At 41.4% G+C, this 17,951-nt stretch overlaps 1 protein-coding gene across 3 annotated transcripts in view; it reads left to right on the forward strand.

The window, feature by feature from the left end:
- Positions 1–17,951, forward strand: part of ccser2a (coiled-coil serine-rich protein 2a) — a 67,554-nt gene that overhangs the window by 7,972 nt on the left and 41,631 nt on the right. For all 3 annotated transcript variants that reach the window (XM_037782770.1, XM_037782771.1, XM_037782769.1), the window contains exons 2-3: positions 9,963–11,452; positions 11,538–11,749. In XM_037782770.1, the coding sequence (XP_037638698.1) occupies positions 10,006–11,452; positions 11,538–11,749 (1,659 nt within the window). In that variant the 5' untranslated portion in view covers positions 9,963–10,005. The remainder of the gene's footprint in view (positions 1–9,962; positions 11,453–11,537; positions 11,750–17,951) is intronic.

Here is a 17,951-nt window from a genome sequence, read left to right on the forward strand (position 1 = left end):
GGACAGGGTGGAGTTCCTTCACGGTTATGTTACATGCACGTGCACCCATGCACGCCATGGGTTATTTTGAGTTGAAACCAAGACTGTGTGCATAATTATAGAAAAAAAACTGTGTAGAATAATCAGGATTGTTAGGAGGAATTATTGATTTTGACATTTTGCACTTTCAGATTTTGTCGTAACAACATACTCTTCCAATAAGGTCAAATGAATCAATTTCAAAATATGAAAAAATGCTGCCTAACCGATTTGGTACCGATTCTCATCCAGTCAGTTCAGGCAAGAGAGCTTTATCACTCGACTAAATTAGTACATTGTTGGCAGCAGTTGTGTGATGTCTCACTTGGTTGATCAATCAAGAATGTGATGTCCTGTGGTCTCAGTGAAGTTTGATTATGCTTCAAACAGAAAAGTAACCCTCGTGCTGCTGTCCGCCCGGCTTTTGGCTACCATCTTCCGTACATAAATGACCTCGCTGACAGTGATTGACACCTGCGCTGTTGCCTCACGACTCTTTCTAGCCCTTGTGGCCAATCAGGAGGTGAGAATTAAATGGAGCTGTCAAATTGCACTGCAGTCTTCTCACAGCAGGGTTCAAGTGAAGGTCATATATGGAAGAGGGAAGAGATACTGGTGTCTGTCTATTCATGTCTACACACTAAAAACTGTGAACGATAAATCATAGAGGGAGGAGTGGTGTTAGGAGAAAATGTGATTGTGGTGATGGGTGTGTGGACATCTGGGCTGCTCAAACAGTGAAGATAATTAGATTCTGCCAAGACTTCTACTGCTCAGCATACCCAGAAAGATGGCAGTGGCAGAGTTATTCTTATGGATGAGTCAGGGTGGATGAGGAGGACTTTTTGAGCATGTTTGTGTCGTGACTAGTCAGTAGTATGACTCATTTTGGTTCAGACTTTCTTTGTCACTGTCTTGGTTCTGTGCATATATCCTAAATTAATGTAGCACGAAACATATTTTATTTCTTTCCACAGTTCAAAGTTATACGGTAGAAAAAGTTTTCAGGCTAGAATTAGCAGTCACGACAATTTTGAAGAACACCAACACAGAGTGGTGCAGGGATGACGTATTTTTGTAGGCCAACCTGGAAGTTAGAATCACACCAGTTCCCTGGGCAAAAAGCCAATGGGATTTTTCCATTGGATTTTGGATTATTGCAGAAAATAAGCTATGTGGCAAAGAAACGTTTATGATACTAATTACTAATTTGCGTTAACGCGGGGTATTAACCAATGTATTTTATATTGTAGAACAAAATGTTAAAATCTCTTAAGCTTGTGTTAACCACAGACCTTTTTAGGCATCTAACTAAAAACCCATTCAGAAAATCCATTGACTTCCAGGCGAGGGAACAGGAAGTGCTTAAATGCTAACTCATTTCCAGGGTTTTAGGACTCATTCCTGCAACACTCTATAATGACGTAGCTGTCTAACAGCTGATTTTGATTGAGGCTTGTTAATAGAAGCACTACAGGAAGCAATGCAAAGGCTGAATTAGTCCTTAGAAACCCTGTGTTTTAGCTTTTTATTTTACTGCTGCTGATGTGGTTTGGATCAGACTCCCTGCTGTGATATATCAGGGCACGTGACACTTATAAACAGGAGGTATTGAGGAACTGGCAAAGCTCGTACGGTTTTACTGCTGGCACTTAGCTGGAAACGGTTGACTGAGTGGAACCAGTATGCTGTCAACCGTGAAACGGGGGAAATTGAAACTCGCATTGAATCTTTATGAGAACCACAACTAATTCCTCTTTACTGGACTTTTCATGTGCAGCTGAGTGCTATAGGCAGGATCTGTTTCCTTTTATTATCCCCTATGGTGATCTCATGACATTATAGGGAATACAGCAGCATGCGCACTAACAATTGCTACTTTAGCTTGTTGGTAAAATGTCTTGAGTCGGAAGTTATATGTGGCTTTAGTCTTTAGACTTTGTACCATTTTGTGGATAATTGATCAGATTTTTTCCTGCTACAGATAATTAATTTTTTTACTGGAGTCTTTATGATGTTTTTCTTCTTTTAGTGTTTTTTCCCCCAAAACATAGTTTCTCCTCAACTCTCCTCTTGCAGCCCACTGGATGGGGCACCTAAAAGATGCCCTATCAAATATTAAACACACCCATAAAGGCTCTGTTCTCCCCACCCACACACCCATCGCCACACACGTCACATTACACACAGGCACACATGCAAGGAGAGAGCTAGGCAGCAGACAGATCGACCTCTGAAGACTGTCTTCCTGTTCCTGTGCTCTACTCTACCCTCTCTTGGCTTCTACCTTACTTTCAGTTTAGATGATGGAGGAAACAGAGTGCAGGGTGACATGGCAGGATTTAGCTCTGACTCTCGGATGAAAATAATTGGACTAGTCAGCATAAGTTCACTGAGTTAAGGTAATGTTTTCTAAATCTACTTTTCCATGAGCAAAAAAAAGGTGATTTGACTTTGTGTCTGTATGTGTGTATATGCTTGTGGCGGTCCAGTATACTACAACATGCAATGTGTACAGTTATGGATGTAGCATGTTGCCACACCTTAACTTTCTCCACTTTCTCTCTACTCACTGTATCCTCTGTTGGTCTCTGCCATTTGATCCAGCACAGTTAGTATACAGCATTACCAAACACTCTATGCTGTCTCATTGGATTAGCATCACGTAGCATCAGTGCAGCTCAGCCCAGTATTGCTTTCACTCAATACACATTAGCCTAGCGTCAGAGTTGCTTTCATCCCCGTCTTTTTCTATTAGCCCGCTCTAATGGCACTCTGTTAATCTCTTCAGGGACAGAGCTGTGGCCCACAACTACTCTGTCCAGATGACTGGCCTAGTTATTACTCCACTGGGACACTGGACTCTGTCAATATATGTAAATGAAACTGGGCTTTGGTTTAGATTCAGCAGGAGACGAGAGAGTCATTTGATTGTAATGTTATATTATTATGTCTTCATCCATTTTCAGATCAGAGACTTTGAATTGGATATCATCAGGCTGACATATTTTCTTTTTTTTTAAATGTATCTGGCCTGTGGTTGGTTAAAACAAGCCCTTGGATTTGTTGAATCTGTACTGACTGAGACAAGAGGGATGATATAGTGGTTATGTGTGAGTCTGGGGTAATCCAGAGTGGAGCCAGCTGGATGACAAACTAGACTCTACAGACGGGGGTTTTATGACTATCGATCCATATAATTGATTAGTTTGGCGCTATGAAAGACAGATTTACCGAGATGGACAGAAAGATATAGAAAGAAAGATGGAGGAGGTACGGAGAAGTTACAAGTTACAGCTGCCTTCCACATCATACCAAGAATGAAACAGTGCCAGAAGAGAGTCTTCATCTTTTCACGCTCGCTCACTCACTCTAGCCATCCTTCCTGTCCCTCCCCTCCAAGTTTTCCCTTCTGTGTCTCCCTTTCTTCCGTTGTCCTCATCATGTTTGAATTGCTCAGATATACAGATTTTTTTATTCAAAAGAGAAAGCGCTCTGCTTGTTAAGTCTGTTGTGTTTAGGAAGCTATTTTGAAAATGTAACTATATGAGCTACCAATTACTCTACACAGGAAATAATAGCAACAGCAAAGCTACCAAAATAGTAGTCAGTCTGGGTAGATTTGTAAGTGATTATAGCATCTTCAAATTTCTTCTGATGGCAGGATGACATTTTTGAGGAGTAAAGAAACCAGAAAAAATTCACATTTAAGAAGCTAGATTCAGAGAATTTTGACTTTTTTTCTTTAAAAATTACTCAAACCGATTAATCAATTATCAAATTAGTTGGCGATTAATTTAATCGTTGACAACTAATCGATTAATCGATCAATCTTTGCATCTCTACTTTTAAACTATATTATCCATACAACAATAGCTAACATTAATTTTGACTAAAGGGGAGACTCGTGGTTACCTATAGAACCCATATCTTGAGGTCAGAGGTCAAAGAACCCCTTTGAAAATGGCCATGCCAGTTTTTCCTCACAAACATTTTGCACAAATTTGGAGCGTTATTTATCTTCCTTCCCGACATGGTAGCATGACATAGTTGGTAGCAATGGATTCCTTAGGTTTTTTAGTTTCATATCATATCTGTGTCTACACTTCTAGCCTTAAAACTGAACCTACTAGAGCCTCTGAAAGACAGTAAAGTCAGTCGGGATCGCCCTCAATCCTGCGGGCCTCGGTAGTTAAAATGAATATAGATTAAATGACTGACAGAAAAGCAGGGGAATGCATTGACATTGCCATGCTTTAGAAAATAGTTAGCAGTAACGTATACTAGGGGTGTAATGGTACACAGAAGTCACAGTTCGCTTCATACTCGTGTTTAATAAGCAGTACACAAGTTATTCAATGTCAGTTTTTGATGTTGTTTACTGTTTTCTTTCCAAGATACTAAAGAAAGGGGATTGTTTTTTTTTATATAGCTCCTGGATCCTCCTCTGGGGTTTCCACAGTCTGAATAAAGTCAAATAAAATGTTCCCCTTATCAATCTTTCAAAATCGAATGAAGGAAAGGTATGAGAGAAAAGATGGATGCAGCCTGGCGTTCTGCTAAAGAGAGATGGTGCTGAGACTTTGTAATGATAGGGAATTATGAACACTGGGAGATGGGGACAGACGGGCTGTAGGGATACACAGCAGGATGGGGGATTTACTGCGCGTAGTGGAGCACCTCCATTCATGCGTACAGCCCCGATGACCCAATAGATCATAGCCTTTCGGCCTGTCACATCCTATCTGCATCCATCCTGTTACTCCTGAAGAATGCATCTCTGTAGTGTGTGTGCAGTTCAAAAGTGAAAGCTTTGCCAGAGGAGTAATGAGCGACCTTATTCTTGCGGATCCAATTTTTCAGCCTTCCCGCATCTCTGCCAGGTGCTTTCTGTCTGTCTGGCTGTCCTCTGAGTCGGAAATGAAGTAAGGCCAAATAGCCTCACTGGCAGGAAGCTCCCATTCCCTGTACGACAGAGAGTAAGAAAAGATGTCATCTCACTTTCCTGCTCATTTCACACACACAGGGATCCCTGCTGAGATGCTAATTTGCAGGTCTAGCAGAAGATCTCTCTGTGGGACAAGTGTGCCTGAAGTCTCTCTGTCTCTCCCATTCTAACTCTATATTTAACAGTATCTTAACAGACGGAATATATAAAACAGTGAGGTTCTGGGACTTTGAGATACAACTCTTTTTTTTTTGCCGTTGTTTGCCAATTCTCAGTGCAGTGAAGAATTCAGACCAGAAAACAAAGATAAACTTAATTATTTACACCATCTCTGTAGACCTCAACGTAGAACCAGGTTAAAATGAAATCAACATCACTCAGGCTTGTTAGAGGGTTTCTCATTGCAGTGTACATAATTTGCTTTTCTTGTAACATTCTGTTTTCACGATATAGAAGTACGATTATAACCTGACTTCAGTCGGACTGTGTCTTCCTGCACTGTTTTCTTTACATTATTCATCCAATCGACCTGTCAATGTTCCACGTTTTTGCTTCATATGCAGTGCAGAGCCACAAGAGGCACATTTTTGGCCGTGGTTAATATGGGGTTTAGTGCAAGCCTTGCTGTTGATGTTACTGAAGCTTTGGGATATTTATTTACAGTACTTTACTCTGGGGGGGGAAGGGCCGGCTTTCATATATGAGAGTTTGACAGATGGCCTGCTCGGTTTACTGCCCTACCTCTGAATGTGTGTCAGTCCACTAGGCTGTTGTTTATCTGTGGTGCTCTTAAGCTGACCTGTGTCTTTGTACTAGTATTAAAGAATAATGCTGGGTATCAACCATATTGTGTCTGTAGCACTGAGTAACTGAACCACTGAACCACTTTCACTACTGAAATTTGGTCAGATACTTGTATTATTTTCTGATTCTCTGACAAGATATTTACTGATTTGTGAAAAAAGTGTTTATTTAGGCAAAGTGATTGCATAGTTATTTATATTAAAGGATCTGGTGGCACCAATGACAAGCATTACGAATAACTATATAGAAATAGCCAATGTTCTCACTGATGGTCTCGTTTACTGTAGGTCATACAGAGGCATCAGTATTAAATTGAGACCGTTTCATAACCAGTTAAACGTTCTTTGTAGTAACTTTAAATGCAGATTTCGACTATTACTTTTCATTGACTGCACCTCTTTTTATATTTAACAGCCCAATAATTACAGCAAAACTATAATATGACAAGAATAGAAGCTGTGGATTTCTTTATGGTGACTTATGTAAAAAAAACAAAAAAAACATCAAAGAAAACTCCAGCACAGCAGACGGATATCTTCCAGTGGCTGGGGGATGAGTGAGATGACCCAGATGAATAAACACTTGCCACAGCAGTGTGTGGATTTGCTGCTATGCAATAGTGATCTGCCACGCTGGATGTGAATGAAACTTGAGAAGTTCTCGGGGCATTCACAGTAGCGAAAAAGCCCTAATCTAATTGCTACCCATTAAACACACATAGACACACACTAGCACCGCCCTCTCCCGGGGGCAAAGAGGCTTTGGTTGCCCTGCCTGCACATGCTGACCTGATTTTGTGTGTATCTGTGCGTTTTAGTGTTTGTGTCCATGTGTGTTTATGAAGCAGATTAGGATCGTGTCATAGCCAGACTTCTGTGGCAGTGGTGAGTGTGTCTCTTTGATTGTAGACACGTGTGTCTGTGCATGGAAATGTGGGGCAGCGTGGTACAGAGTTTTAGACCCACATCGAAACACAGCACCCCTCCCCCACCGCTGCAAAAGTTGAGTGGATTATTGCCCCAGTATCTGCCTTTGTATCTTTGTGCCAGTTTGTCAAAGGATCCACTCACATGGGAGAAACCGCTTGATCTACTGTGAATCAACAATATAGCAGGCATTTTTTAAAAGTAGGGCTGTCAATCGATTCAAATATTTAAATGCGATTAACCACATAATTGTCCATAGTTTATCGCAATTAATCGCAAATGAATGGGTAAGTGGGTAAATATGCTTTATGCAAATGTATGTATATATTTATTACTGAAAAACAATTAACAACACAAAACACTGACAAATATTGTCCAGAGACCCTCACAGGTACTGCATTTAGCATAACAAATATGCTCAAATCATAACATGGCAAACTCAAGCTCAACAGACAACAACAGCTGTCAGTGTGTCAGTGTGCTGACTTGACTATGACTTGCCCCAAACTGCATGTGATTATCATAAAGTGGGCATGTTTGGAAAGAGGACAATCGTGGGTACTCATAGAACCCATTTTCATTCATATATCTTGAGGTCAGCAGTCAAGGGACCCCTTTGAAAACGCCAAAATTTAGTGCAAGTTTGGAGCATTATTTAGCCTCCTTCCCAACAAGCTAGTATGACATGGTTGTTACCAATGGATTCCTTAGGTATTTTAGTTTATATATGATACGCAAGTTGCGTTAATGCGTTAAAGAAAGGGAGTGGCTTTAAAATGAATATGCGTTGACGTGTTATCACCGCATTAACTTTGACAGCCCTACTTACAAGTGAATTAGTATTTGTGAATATTACTTGATGCAACAATAATTTATTTTCTATGGGAGGCAACAGTACACAGACAGTTTTTAGTAACTGCTATGCTCCCTAATGCAGATGAATCACTTTCTGCTAACCGCACCAGCCATCTGGATCTCAGTAACTTTCCTATTCATAATTTTCCAGCACTAGCCAGATGGATGCAACACGCAGGTGCACCACAACACATGTACGCTTGTCACATGGCTGATTGGAATTGAATGAATTTAACAATGAGTAGCAGGAAACAGCCCATTGGCTTTACCGGCTGTACGTCCTCCATTCACTATTCACAGTGGGCTGGCCACCTTCCCAGCACTGCTTTCCCCTTGTCCCCCAGGCCTTGTCTATCCGTTTGCCCATTATTTTGTTGGCCAGGCGTGTTGGCGCCATATCCTCCAAAACCAGTGCCAGCTACAGGTCGTGGCATGCGTGGCACTCCTCAAAAACGTTAAAGCTCATTATTCTATTAACTTCTCATTAAGAATGTCCTGTTTGTTCCTTTTATTGACCCTTAAGATGTGGGAGATTTTATGTAACAATTACATGGTTTCAAACAGATCACAACAAGCACACTGCTTTTTCCTGAACTGGATTTAGTTTCATCCATTTTTGCTGTCTGATTTGAATAGAGTCACAAGTACTTAGCACAGTGTTTAAAGGGATAGTTTGGGTGTTGTGAAGTGGGGTTGTATGAGGTTCCATAGTCAGTGTATATTTAATATGTTAATACGATGACGGTAGATGGAGAAACAGACAGGAGTTACTTCACGGAACCAAAGCAATGTACTGCTGTGGACAAGCTGGCAGCAAAACATATTTCAGCCACCTAAAGGAAAGGCTCACCTAAAAAAATCTATATCAGTTTAAGTATACGCTATATTAAGAATATTTTCACCACTTTACCTTGCCTTCAGACAGTCCTTTCTGATGGAGAACTGAAGTTGTTGTATCCATCTTTGCTCTCGCCAAAGCAACCAGACTCCATTGAAAAGAACTGTAATTTCACCTTGCAGAACACGAGGGTTGCTACTCTGCAGCTGCATCGATTGGTTAGTTTGTTTGTGTGACTTTGGTGAATCCAAACCAAAGTCACACAATAACAAACAAACTAACTGATCGAAGCAGCGATAGACAAAAAACTCCTGTGTTCCTCAAGGTAAAATTACATTTTCTTTTAGTGGTACGGAGTACCGTACCTTACCAGCCTACTTTCACCCCTGCTTTGGACTAACTCCATTGTAAACCCATCCAAGTCAGTATTAGATGGTCAGAGCAAATGACAGGTTGGATGGGTCAATCAAACCAACAGGACTTTCACCCAGGAAACTGTTGGTGGCCCATGAGAAACCAAGTTATTTTACTGTAGTTTTGTTACGTATTTCCGTACTTCATGAATGCAAGTTAGGTAACAAATGTAGTTATTTTAAGAAACATACTTATTTTAACTCAAATCAAGACCTTTTCCTAAACCTAACCAACTAATTTTGTTTTATAAGTACACCTAAAAAACTAAGTAAACCTACATTGGAGGTTTATTTTGAAAAGAGACTGTATGTTGCTGTACAGTATATATGCTTTAGCGAGAGCATAGATAACAGCTTCAGTTCCCCATCGGAAAGGTCTGTCTGGCGGTATGGTAAAGTGGTGAAAATACTTTAAATATAGCGTACACTTAAACATATATTGATTTTGACAGCAGTACATTGCTTTGCTTCCGTGCGGTAACTCCTGTCTGCTTCTCCAAACTGGGAGTGTGCCGACCGCCATCTACTATAGGTAATACACTGACATTGGATAAGTACCTTATACAGTACAACCCCACTTCAAAACATGTTAACTATCCCTTTAAGGAAGAGACATCAGATTTACCATGTGCCACTGAAATTGGTGGCCCTGTACCAGTTGCATAGAGACAGAGATTAGTTTAGCCTTTATGCCTCTCACATGACCGCGTGAAAGCATCAAGCCAGACCTGCCGTGACAAGGTCTCAAGTCACCCTGTAAACTTGCCAGATTAATCCCTAATGCTCCTCACAGTCAGTGATCTTTTAAAAGGAGAGAGACATGCAACCACTGCAGCAAGTGGACAGGACTGCCCTTAGTATAATTACTGTTTATCATTACAGAGATTTATAATACCATTACAAATAAGGGCATACGTTGGCAAGTGTGTGCTTGTGTGTCTGACTGCGTTGTGTGTTTTTGAACTACACTTGACTTTCACCTTTCACTCAACCTGTAATGGAACTTTGCATTAGTGTTGTTTGTCATTGACAGTATAAAACTGTACTATATTAACCACTCAAAGTAAGATATAAAGCTGATTGTCAGTGTCCCAAGTCAAATCATGCACACTTAAATCTAATCATCTCTTGTGCTGTCTTTTTGTGTATTCTCTCCTCAGTTGTGTGTGATTCCACATTCCTCCATGCCTTTGTTGGCATCTAATGGAAGAAAAAGCACCCATCAGGTCTGCCATGGTATCCAGACTGCCTAAGTTCGGTGGACGCTCCTCGTCTGGTGGCGCTAGCCCCTTGTCCAACGGTTACACACAGCCAACCACCCCTACCCAGGATGCTAAAACCACTCCCGCTGGAACACGCCCAAATGGCATAATCCGTGCCTCTTCTTTTTCCCTGAAATGGAAGAAAGATGAGGTGACGACCCCCTCGAGCCTCACCACCCCGACTAGCCTTGGGGATGGAGTTGAAGACAAGGCTCTGGCACAGCTTCCCTCTCTGACAAAGGAGGTAAAGAATGGCTCCCCAGCTACACCCAAGATGAGGAGATCAGGTGCTTTAATGGTGGCCGTCTCCAGTCCGAAGTCCATCCCCAAGCAATCCATGAAGTTGAGTCCCCAAGTAGGGACCAAGCTAGGCCAAAGCCCACTGAATGGAGGTCCTAAAATGGGCCTTAATGGCTCCAGCATTCCTGCTCGAACAGGGTCAGAGTCCCGCCTTGTGCGGCCAAAGTTGGACTCCAGCTCTCCTAGAAGTAGCTCTCAAGACAGCCTGTCCCAGTCCAGTGACAGCCTGAAGACATTGGATCTGGACAACATGGTGCGGTCGAACAGCTTCACTCACTTCAAGCAGATTCCCTCGCCCACCAGCCAGCCTATGATACGGTCCTTCTCTTTTAACCGGGCTGTGGAGCTAGCCAAGCCTCTGGCAAACACTCAGCTGCGGACTCCTCGGAGTAGTTTCCTCAAACCCCCTCAGCTAAGCAATGGAAGAGTGGGTTTAGGACTCGGAGGCCTGAATGGTAGCATTGGAGGTTCAGGAAGTCTAGGTGGAGGACTTGGAGGACTTCAGTACAGTAGAACTCCTTCAGCTGCCTCCTCCCTGCCCACCCTCTCGGTCCCTCCAGCACCCACTACTCCCAGCGCTCTGAGGAAATCTCTGCTCCCCAGTTGTGTGCTGACCAAATCACTGGGCAGCAGTGGGTCTTTGGGCTTTAGGCTGGCTCGATCTGGACAGGCCAAGCCTCTTTTGCCAGGTAGGATCAAGGGGGATATCAGACCTTCAGCTGCCCCTGAATGTGCAGGGCTATTAGGGATAGCAATAGACACTGAGCGGACTGGTGAAGCTGACAAAGCAGACTCACACAGTGACAGTGACGGAAGCTCGGGAGCTGGAAAAGGAGGAGAAAGTGGTGTGCTCAGGAAGAGCTCTGGCCAGACAGCAGGCGAGACTCTGGAGGACATGTCCTTATCTTCTGCCTCATCTCTTGACAGAGGCGACACCAGTGAAGAGTTTCTAGATGACTTTGACTTTGTGGGAGATGTGTTCAGTGATGGGGACCTGCCTGACAACAGGAAAACTGGCAGCGCTACTCAAACACGCTTACACAGCTTTCTCAATGAGACCCTGGACTGGGACTCTATTGATCTTGCAGGTAAAAAAAAAAAACAGATTGAAAGGAAATTTTTGTGTTACATTTGTGTCAGTTGTTCAACCCTGTGTTTATATATCTTCTGCAGGACATAAAGATGATAGCCCTATGCAGGACTCCCAGGGACCACTGGTGTTGTCTTCAGAGCCGGGTGATGTCCTTCAGGCTTCATCTGTGGAGCTGTCGCCCTCCAACAGCTCTGGTGGAACCTACATGTGGGATGAGGATGGTCTTGAGCCCCTTGGGGGGCCTGGGACACATCTATGTGACGGCTATGATGATTCAGAGCTCAACAGCATGGTGAGTCCCAGTTTCCTGCTGTGATGAATTTTGACATAAATGTGTACAATGCAACAAAAAAAAAATAGGATTACAATTTTTAATCGTGATTAATCGCAAATTAATCACACATATTCTATCTTTTCAAAATGTACCTTAAAGGGAGATTTGTCAAGTATTTAATAGCATTTAATAGTCAACATGGGAGTGGGCAAATATGCTTGTTTTTTGCAAATATATGTATATTATTATTGGAAATCAATTAACAATACAAACCAATGAGAAATATTGTCCAGAAACCCTCACAGGTACTGCATTTAGCATAAAGATAGATGCTCAAATCATAACATGGCAAACTCAAGCCCAACAGGCAACAACAGCTGTCAGTGTGTCAGTGTGCTGACTTGACTATGACTTGCCCCAAACTGCATGTGATTATCATAAAGTGGGCATGTCTGTAAAGGGCAGACTTGTGGGTACCCATAGAACCCATTTTCATTCACATATCTTGAGGTCAGAGGTCAAGGGACCCCTTTGAAAATGGCCATGACACCAACATTTAGTGTATATTCATAGCATTATTTAGCCTCCTACATGTTCGGTGCCAATGGATTCCTTAGGTTTTCTAGTTTTGTATGATGCCAGTATCTTCACTCGATACAACCTCCGAAAAATCAATTGCGTTAATGTGTTAAAGAAATTAGTGGCGTTAAAACGATTAAACGACTTTGCCTTAATGTGTTATTATCACGTTAACGTTGACAGCCTTAAAAAACATAACCTTTTGTTAGTTTGTCATTCCTAAAATCTGTTTTTTCTTAAAACTATTTTGCCACTGGTTCCACTTCTTCCCACTGCTGTCAGGAAAGAAAGAAAAATCATTCACTTTTTTATCAAGAAGATGACAGAGTTCAAGAAAATTCTTCAGTTAAAAAACTGATACGGACTAAATATGAGATACTAGCTCACCTAATGTACAGACTCTTGTTGTAGCGTCTGCCAACAAGCCCCTCATGCTCCCCACTCCTCGCTTAATGTCAACTGGCAGATTGCTCTGTAGCATATTTCAGAAAGGGAAAGGAGTGGAGAGCAGCGAAAACCCTCCAGCGATGATACGATTACTAAGGCTAAAAACTTCAGAGAACACTTAAAGCTGTTGCAGCTTTAACTGATTGCTAGTTGGCAAATAATAGGCATGTGTGACTGAGAAGTGGTTTCATTTCCAAGTACAGTCATTTTTTAAGACGGAGGTGGTTGAACGAAATGTAAAGGGTAAGACACCTTGATGCCCATTATACAAATGGAGTTCTTGTAACATTTCTATGGGCACTACTCCAAAAGACCACCTCAAAAGACTCAAAATGTAGCCCTGTAATATACATTTAAAGGTGTGTGGTACTGACAGCTAGCATTGTAAAATGGGTACCACAGTCCAAATTCAAAACATTGAAGCAGTGGCCCCATGTGTTAGCATCATGGCGTTAGCCTCTGGCCAACAGCAGCAGTCGGAATCACTTCACCGGCTGTGTGTCTCAAATACTCGCTGCACACGGACAACAGAGAGATGTGCAGAGGCTTTTTCTGGTCGGTAGAATCTAACGTTGATGTTATATCTGTTGATTCAGTTCATTTGTTTGCTTCCATGGCTGCAGAAGGCTGTGTTTGTATGCCAATTTGTTTCATATGTGGGAAGGGGGTGTCAAAATGGGCAGTGGACCTGATCACACCGGCCAAAACAAAAACAGACGTTCTGGACAGGAATGGAAATTTCAAAGGAGAACATACTGGTTGTAGCATTGTTGTTGGAGAAGCCAGTATTTCAATTCAGCACATTTCCTTAATCTCTGATGACACATCATGGTCATTTTATTATTTATTACAGTGAATATATTACATATTGGTCCTTTTTATAAAACACAATGTACTTAATGTTAGCTTCAAGAGTCAAACCTAGATTACCCTCAATCCCACTGCATACCGACTGAATATATTTACTCTAAAGTTATTCCATGGGTGTGTTAAAGCTTATCACTATTATCCTATTATATATGAATTTATGGTATTTTTATCTGTAAAAAAAGAAAAGAAATATGCAGTATTATGCACTTGTAACCTTCTCTTTGGTCTGTGATTAGAAAAGTTCAACTTTTTTAGAGTTGGTTAATCAAAGTGTTAGACGTGCCGTGTATGGTAATGCAGGTCCTATTTGTTATGTCATTAAGTTCTCTTAATAGGGGGTTGACTTTGTTCAGCCAATATACTTTGAGGCCATTATCAAGCACATACTGTCCTTGTAGACCTGCATGACACGCACACTGTACGTGGTTTAGCCCATTAATCAGTTCCACTTTTAAGTAATTCCTCCTTCCTTTTATAATTAGGGATTAAACGAGCAGAACAAAGGCTGAAAAGGAAAGCAAAACTGTCTAGAGGTTTCTGCCAGCTGAACTCTTGCTGCCGGTTTCATGCCAAGGCCTCTCTCTCCCTGAGAGGAATGCTGACCTGGCCACCAACTGTGTGCTAATAGCATCGCTGGCCTTCGCTTCGGTTCTCTGTATGCCTGTACCACGGCACCTGATCTCAAGAATGCGTAAAGAGCTTAAAAAGGGCTGGATTAGAAATGATATAATAAGCTTTATGTGTTTACTACTTTTACCATGTGATGTTGACACAAGCTTCAAGTCACTGAAAATGTTACATGTTTATCTCACAAGAATGGATTCTCGAGCAAATACCAAAGCAAAAAGAAAAGGAGAGTGCCTGTGTGTGTGTGTTTGTGTGTTGCTCTGACTGCATGTGTTCATTGGCGCTGTCAGTACAAGCACACATGCTTTAGCCATGTGTATCTGATTAAGAGTCATTCAGCATGTCTTAAGGAGTGTGTGTGTTGTGCATTCATGTTTGTGTAGCAGATTAGTTGAACTGTCATCATGTGGTAAACTTGTTTGTCGTTTTGAAAAGGCAAATTGAAATTGACATTCCATAATAGCAGCCCGGAGACGGTAGCTCACATTATAGCTTGTGTTTTTCGCCATCGTGTGGTCCACCTAAATCTACAGACATGTACACAATATTCTAGATAACACTGCTTAAATCTTTACAGAATTACATAATTGGAGAATAATCAAATACAGATTAGAAAAATTTGAACCAGTCCTCTAATCTTCTACTGAATGTGCCACAAACAGTTGTACAAAATTGCTCTTCACATGACTTGACTGCAGTTCCAAACTAGGTTAGACTATTATTATCATACCTGATAATATCATGTCATTTTGTAATTGAAATAACTGTGCAAAAAGCAGATGATTGAAGAGATGTACAGCCAAAATCCAATGTTGTTCTATTCTAGCAGAATAAAACAGCCAAAAGGCTGCTAGTTTGTGTTTAACTAGAGAATGTGTGTCTCTTGTGAATGTAACTGGAGGCAGTTATTGCATCAGTAGCAGCCATCATTCCCACCCAAGGCCAATGCAACAAAGTTTAACACCACTAGAAATCTGTGGAGAAATGAATGAATGCATGTTTGCTGCTTGTGAGAAAACTTTCTATGAACATACTTGCCAACCCTCCCGGGACACTCTTTCGTTTGCCCTCTCCCGGATTCCTCCCGGGGTCACACTTCTCCCGCATTTCTCCCGATTTATGGCAATTCTTCACACAGTTTTTTTTCTTTTCATTATCTCAACATATTTCTGGCACTCTACAGTGTGTATAATCCCTACTGTTTCCACTTGGACGGCAACAGAGCTACACCAAATGTTTTTTCCCGGCAGAGCAAAGCTGCTCGCGACACAGCGGCACAGTTTGAGCTGTGCTCGCCGCACATCAGTGGTGCCGTGTTCACTTTGTGTCTGAAAGGGCCTTCAGTGAGTGAGAGAAGGAGAGAGAAATGGAGAGTACTGAGAAAAAGAAATACTCAAGCAGGAGCAAAAAAAAAATGACTGAATGAAAAGCTGATAAATATTAGCCTAGAGATTCACACAAGTTCACGCCAGAGGGGCGAATTATTACATTTTCTTTCCTGAGTATTAAAAGTCAAATTAAAAGTAGGCCTATTGAACAAAAAAAGGCGTTTGCAGTGTACTTATTATTTTGTTATTTTCATTCTTTAAAAGTCACCAGAATGCAGGAAACAAAGTCTCTGAAACGCAAATTTCTCTGGGGGAGGACCTCTAGATAACCCCACTGTGGTTTTGAATTCCCCCCTATTTTTGAGGTCTCAAGGTTGTCTTAACTTATGTAGTGTAGGCAGTAACATCTTTACTGAGGTACAAATATCTCTGGTCAGAGAAGAAGGGAGTAGTCCTTGCTGTAAGAGAGGGAAAGGTCTGAAGATGAAAAGGGTGGAACCAGAAAGAGAAAGGGAGGCTTAGTGACTGATTGCTGATGTGTGAAGATCAGCTCCATAGGGAGGTCTGCCTTTGAGATATCTAACTGAGCTATTTGATTAACGGAAATGAGCCCACTTACTGTAATTGGCTGCACTGAGCTCTTTCTATCCCACCCCTTTTTCCTCCTATTTTCTTTCCATCTGTTTGTCTCTCTCTCGCTCTCTCTCTCTCTCTCTCTTACTCATTCTTCCCGTGTTCACTGAGTAAACGGTTCCTCGTAATGAGCAGAAGAAAACCACAAATATAATCCTGTCACAAAGCAGCGTCTGTGTCCAAAATGATTTGTAATTCTTTCGGATTTATCCAAAGTTGACAATGTGTATCACAGTGTTGTTCGTAGTTGAACGTGATGCCAGGAGTTTTCCAGTAAGGCTACTTTCTTGGTCTTGTGCATGCGTAAAGCCTCCTGCTCTGAATTAGATGCCGGAGAAAAAGAAATGCAGAGTAATCAGGCCCAATCTCAATGACTCGTAAAAAGGCAAGGCATGCAATCACGGCTCTAAGCAGAAAGATCAATAAACTCCTCTTTAGAAAGAGGTGTTTATAGCATTTATGTAAGCAAAACTCCCCCTGTGTTTGTTTCCTATTGGTGAGAGAGAATGGATGAGATATTCAGCTCCAAACAGGTTTACTTTACCATACTGCAGTGGCGGGCTCAGTCCACTTGGAGGCACTGTGCATCCTTAAGACAACACAGTGTGCGTGTGCTTGCTGTAGTGTTCCTGATTCGTGTGTGCCAGTATTTTTCTGGCTATGTATGGCTCTATCTGCATTCGTATGCCTCTGTGCAAAATCAAGGAGTGGGCTACCTGAGCTGATAATAACATTCCCATGATGCACCATGGAGCTCGGTACAGTACCAGCTTTACAAAATTGGCATTGTGAAATGGAGGGCGACTTCTCAGTGGCTGTTAATGTTTCCCAGGCCTCAGCGCAATTTATCATGCAGTGCAACAGCATCAGTAGACCTGGGCACAATTTATTTGAAGTCAATTTAAGTATTTTGGAGTATTTGATATTACGTATTCTCTTTTGTCAGGCAGCTCACACGCAATCATAAATGCATCGGGCATGGGGAAAAGCTGAAGCTGAAATAGTAGGATAGATGCTTTCTCTGCTTTTCACATCGAGATGGACACAATAACAGCAACACCTGTGCAGTGAACTCAAATCCAGTACCATACCTCTGCGATACATATAAATTCTGTGGAGCTCATCATGTTCATTTTTTGTTGAAACTGTGTCAGAAGGATGGAATTAGTAGTTTGGCTGTATCATTTTTAATTTTTGTTGTGCTATTGGATTGTTTTATATTATAAAGTACAGCCAACAATTTGTCTCCTCTCCGTGTTTGCCTCTCAATGCAAGGAGGTACCAAATATTAGATATGATTAAATGGAATACAACATAACTAGAATTAAACCATCTCTAGCAGATTCTCACCAACCACATTATCACATTAACAACAAATGTAGTATGCATTTGCAGGGTTATTATATCGTATTGCATTAAGGGCTGTCAATTGATTAGAATATTTAATCGCGACTAATCGCATGATTGTCCATAGTTAATCGGGATTAATCGCAAATTAATCACACGTTTTTTCTCTCTTCAAAATGTACCTTAAATGGAAATTTAGCAAGTATTTAATACTCTTATCAACATGGGAGTGGGTAAATATGCTGCTTTATGCAAATGTATGTATATATTTATTACTGGAAATCAATTGTTGACTTAACGGCCACATGTGTCACTGTTAACAAGCAATTTCTGATTCTTACATAGAATCCCTTTAAAGATGACGATATGTATCGATATTTTCCCTTTGC

This window comes from Sebastes umbrosus, chromosome 10 (assembly GCF_015220745.1).
Source record: "Sebastes umbrosus isolate fSebUmb1 chromosome 10, fSebUmb1.pri, whole genome shotgun sequence".
Taxonomy (NCBI): domain Eukaryota; kingdom Metazoa; phylum Chordata; class Actinopteri; order Perciformes; family Sebastidae; genus Sebastes; species Sebastes umbrosus.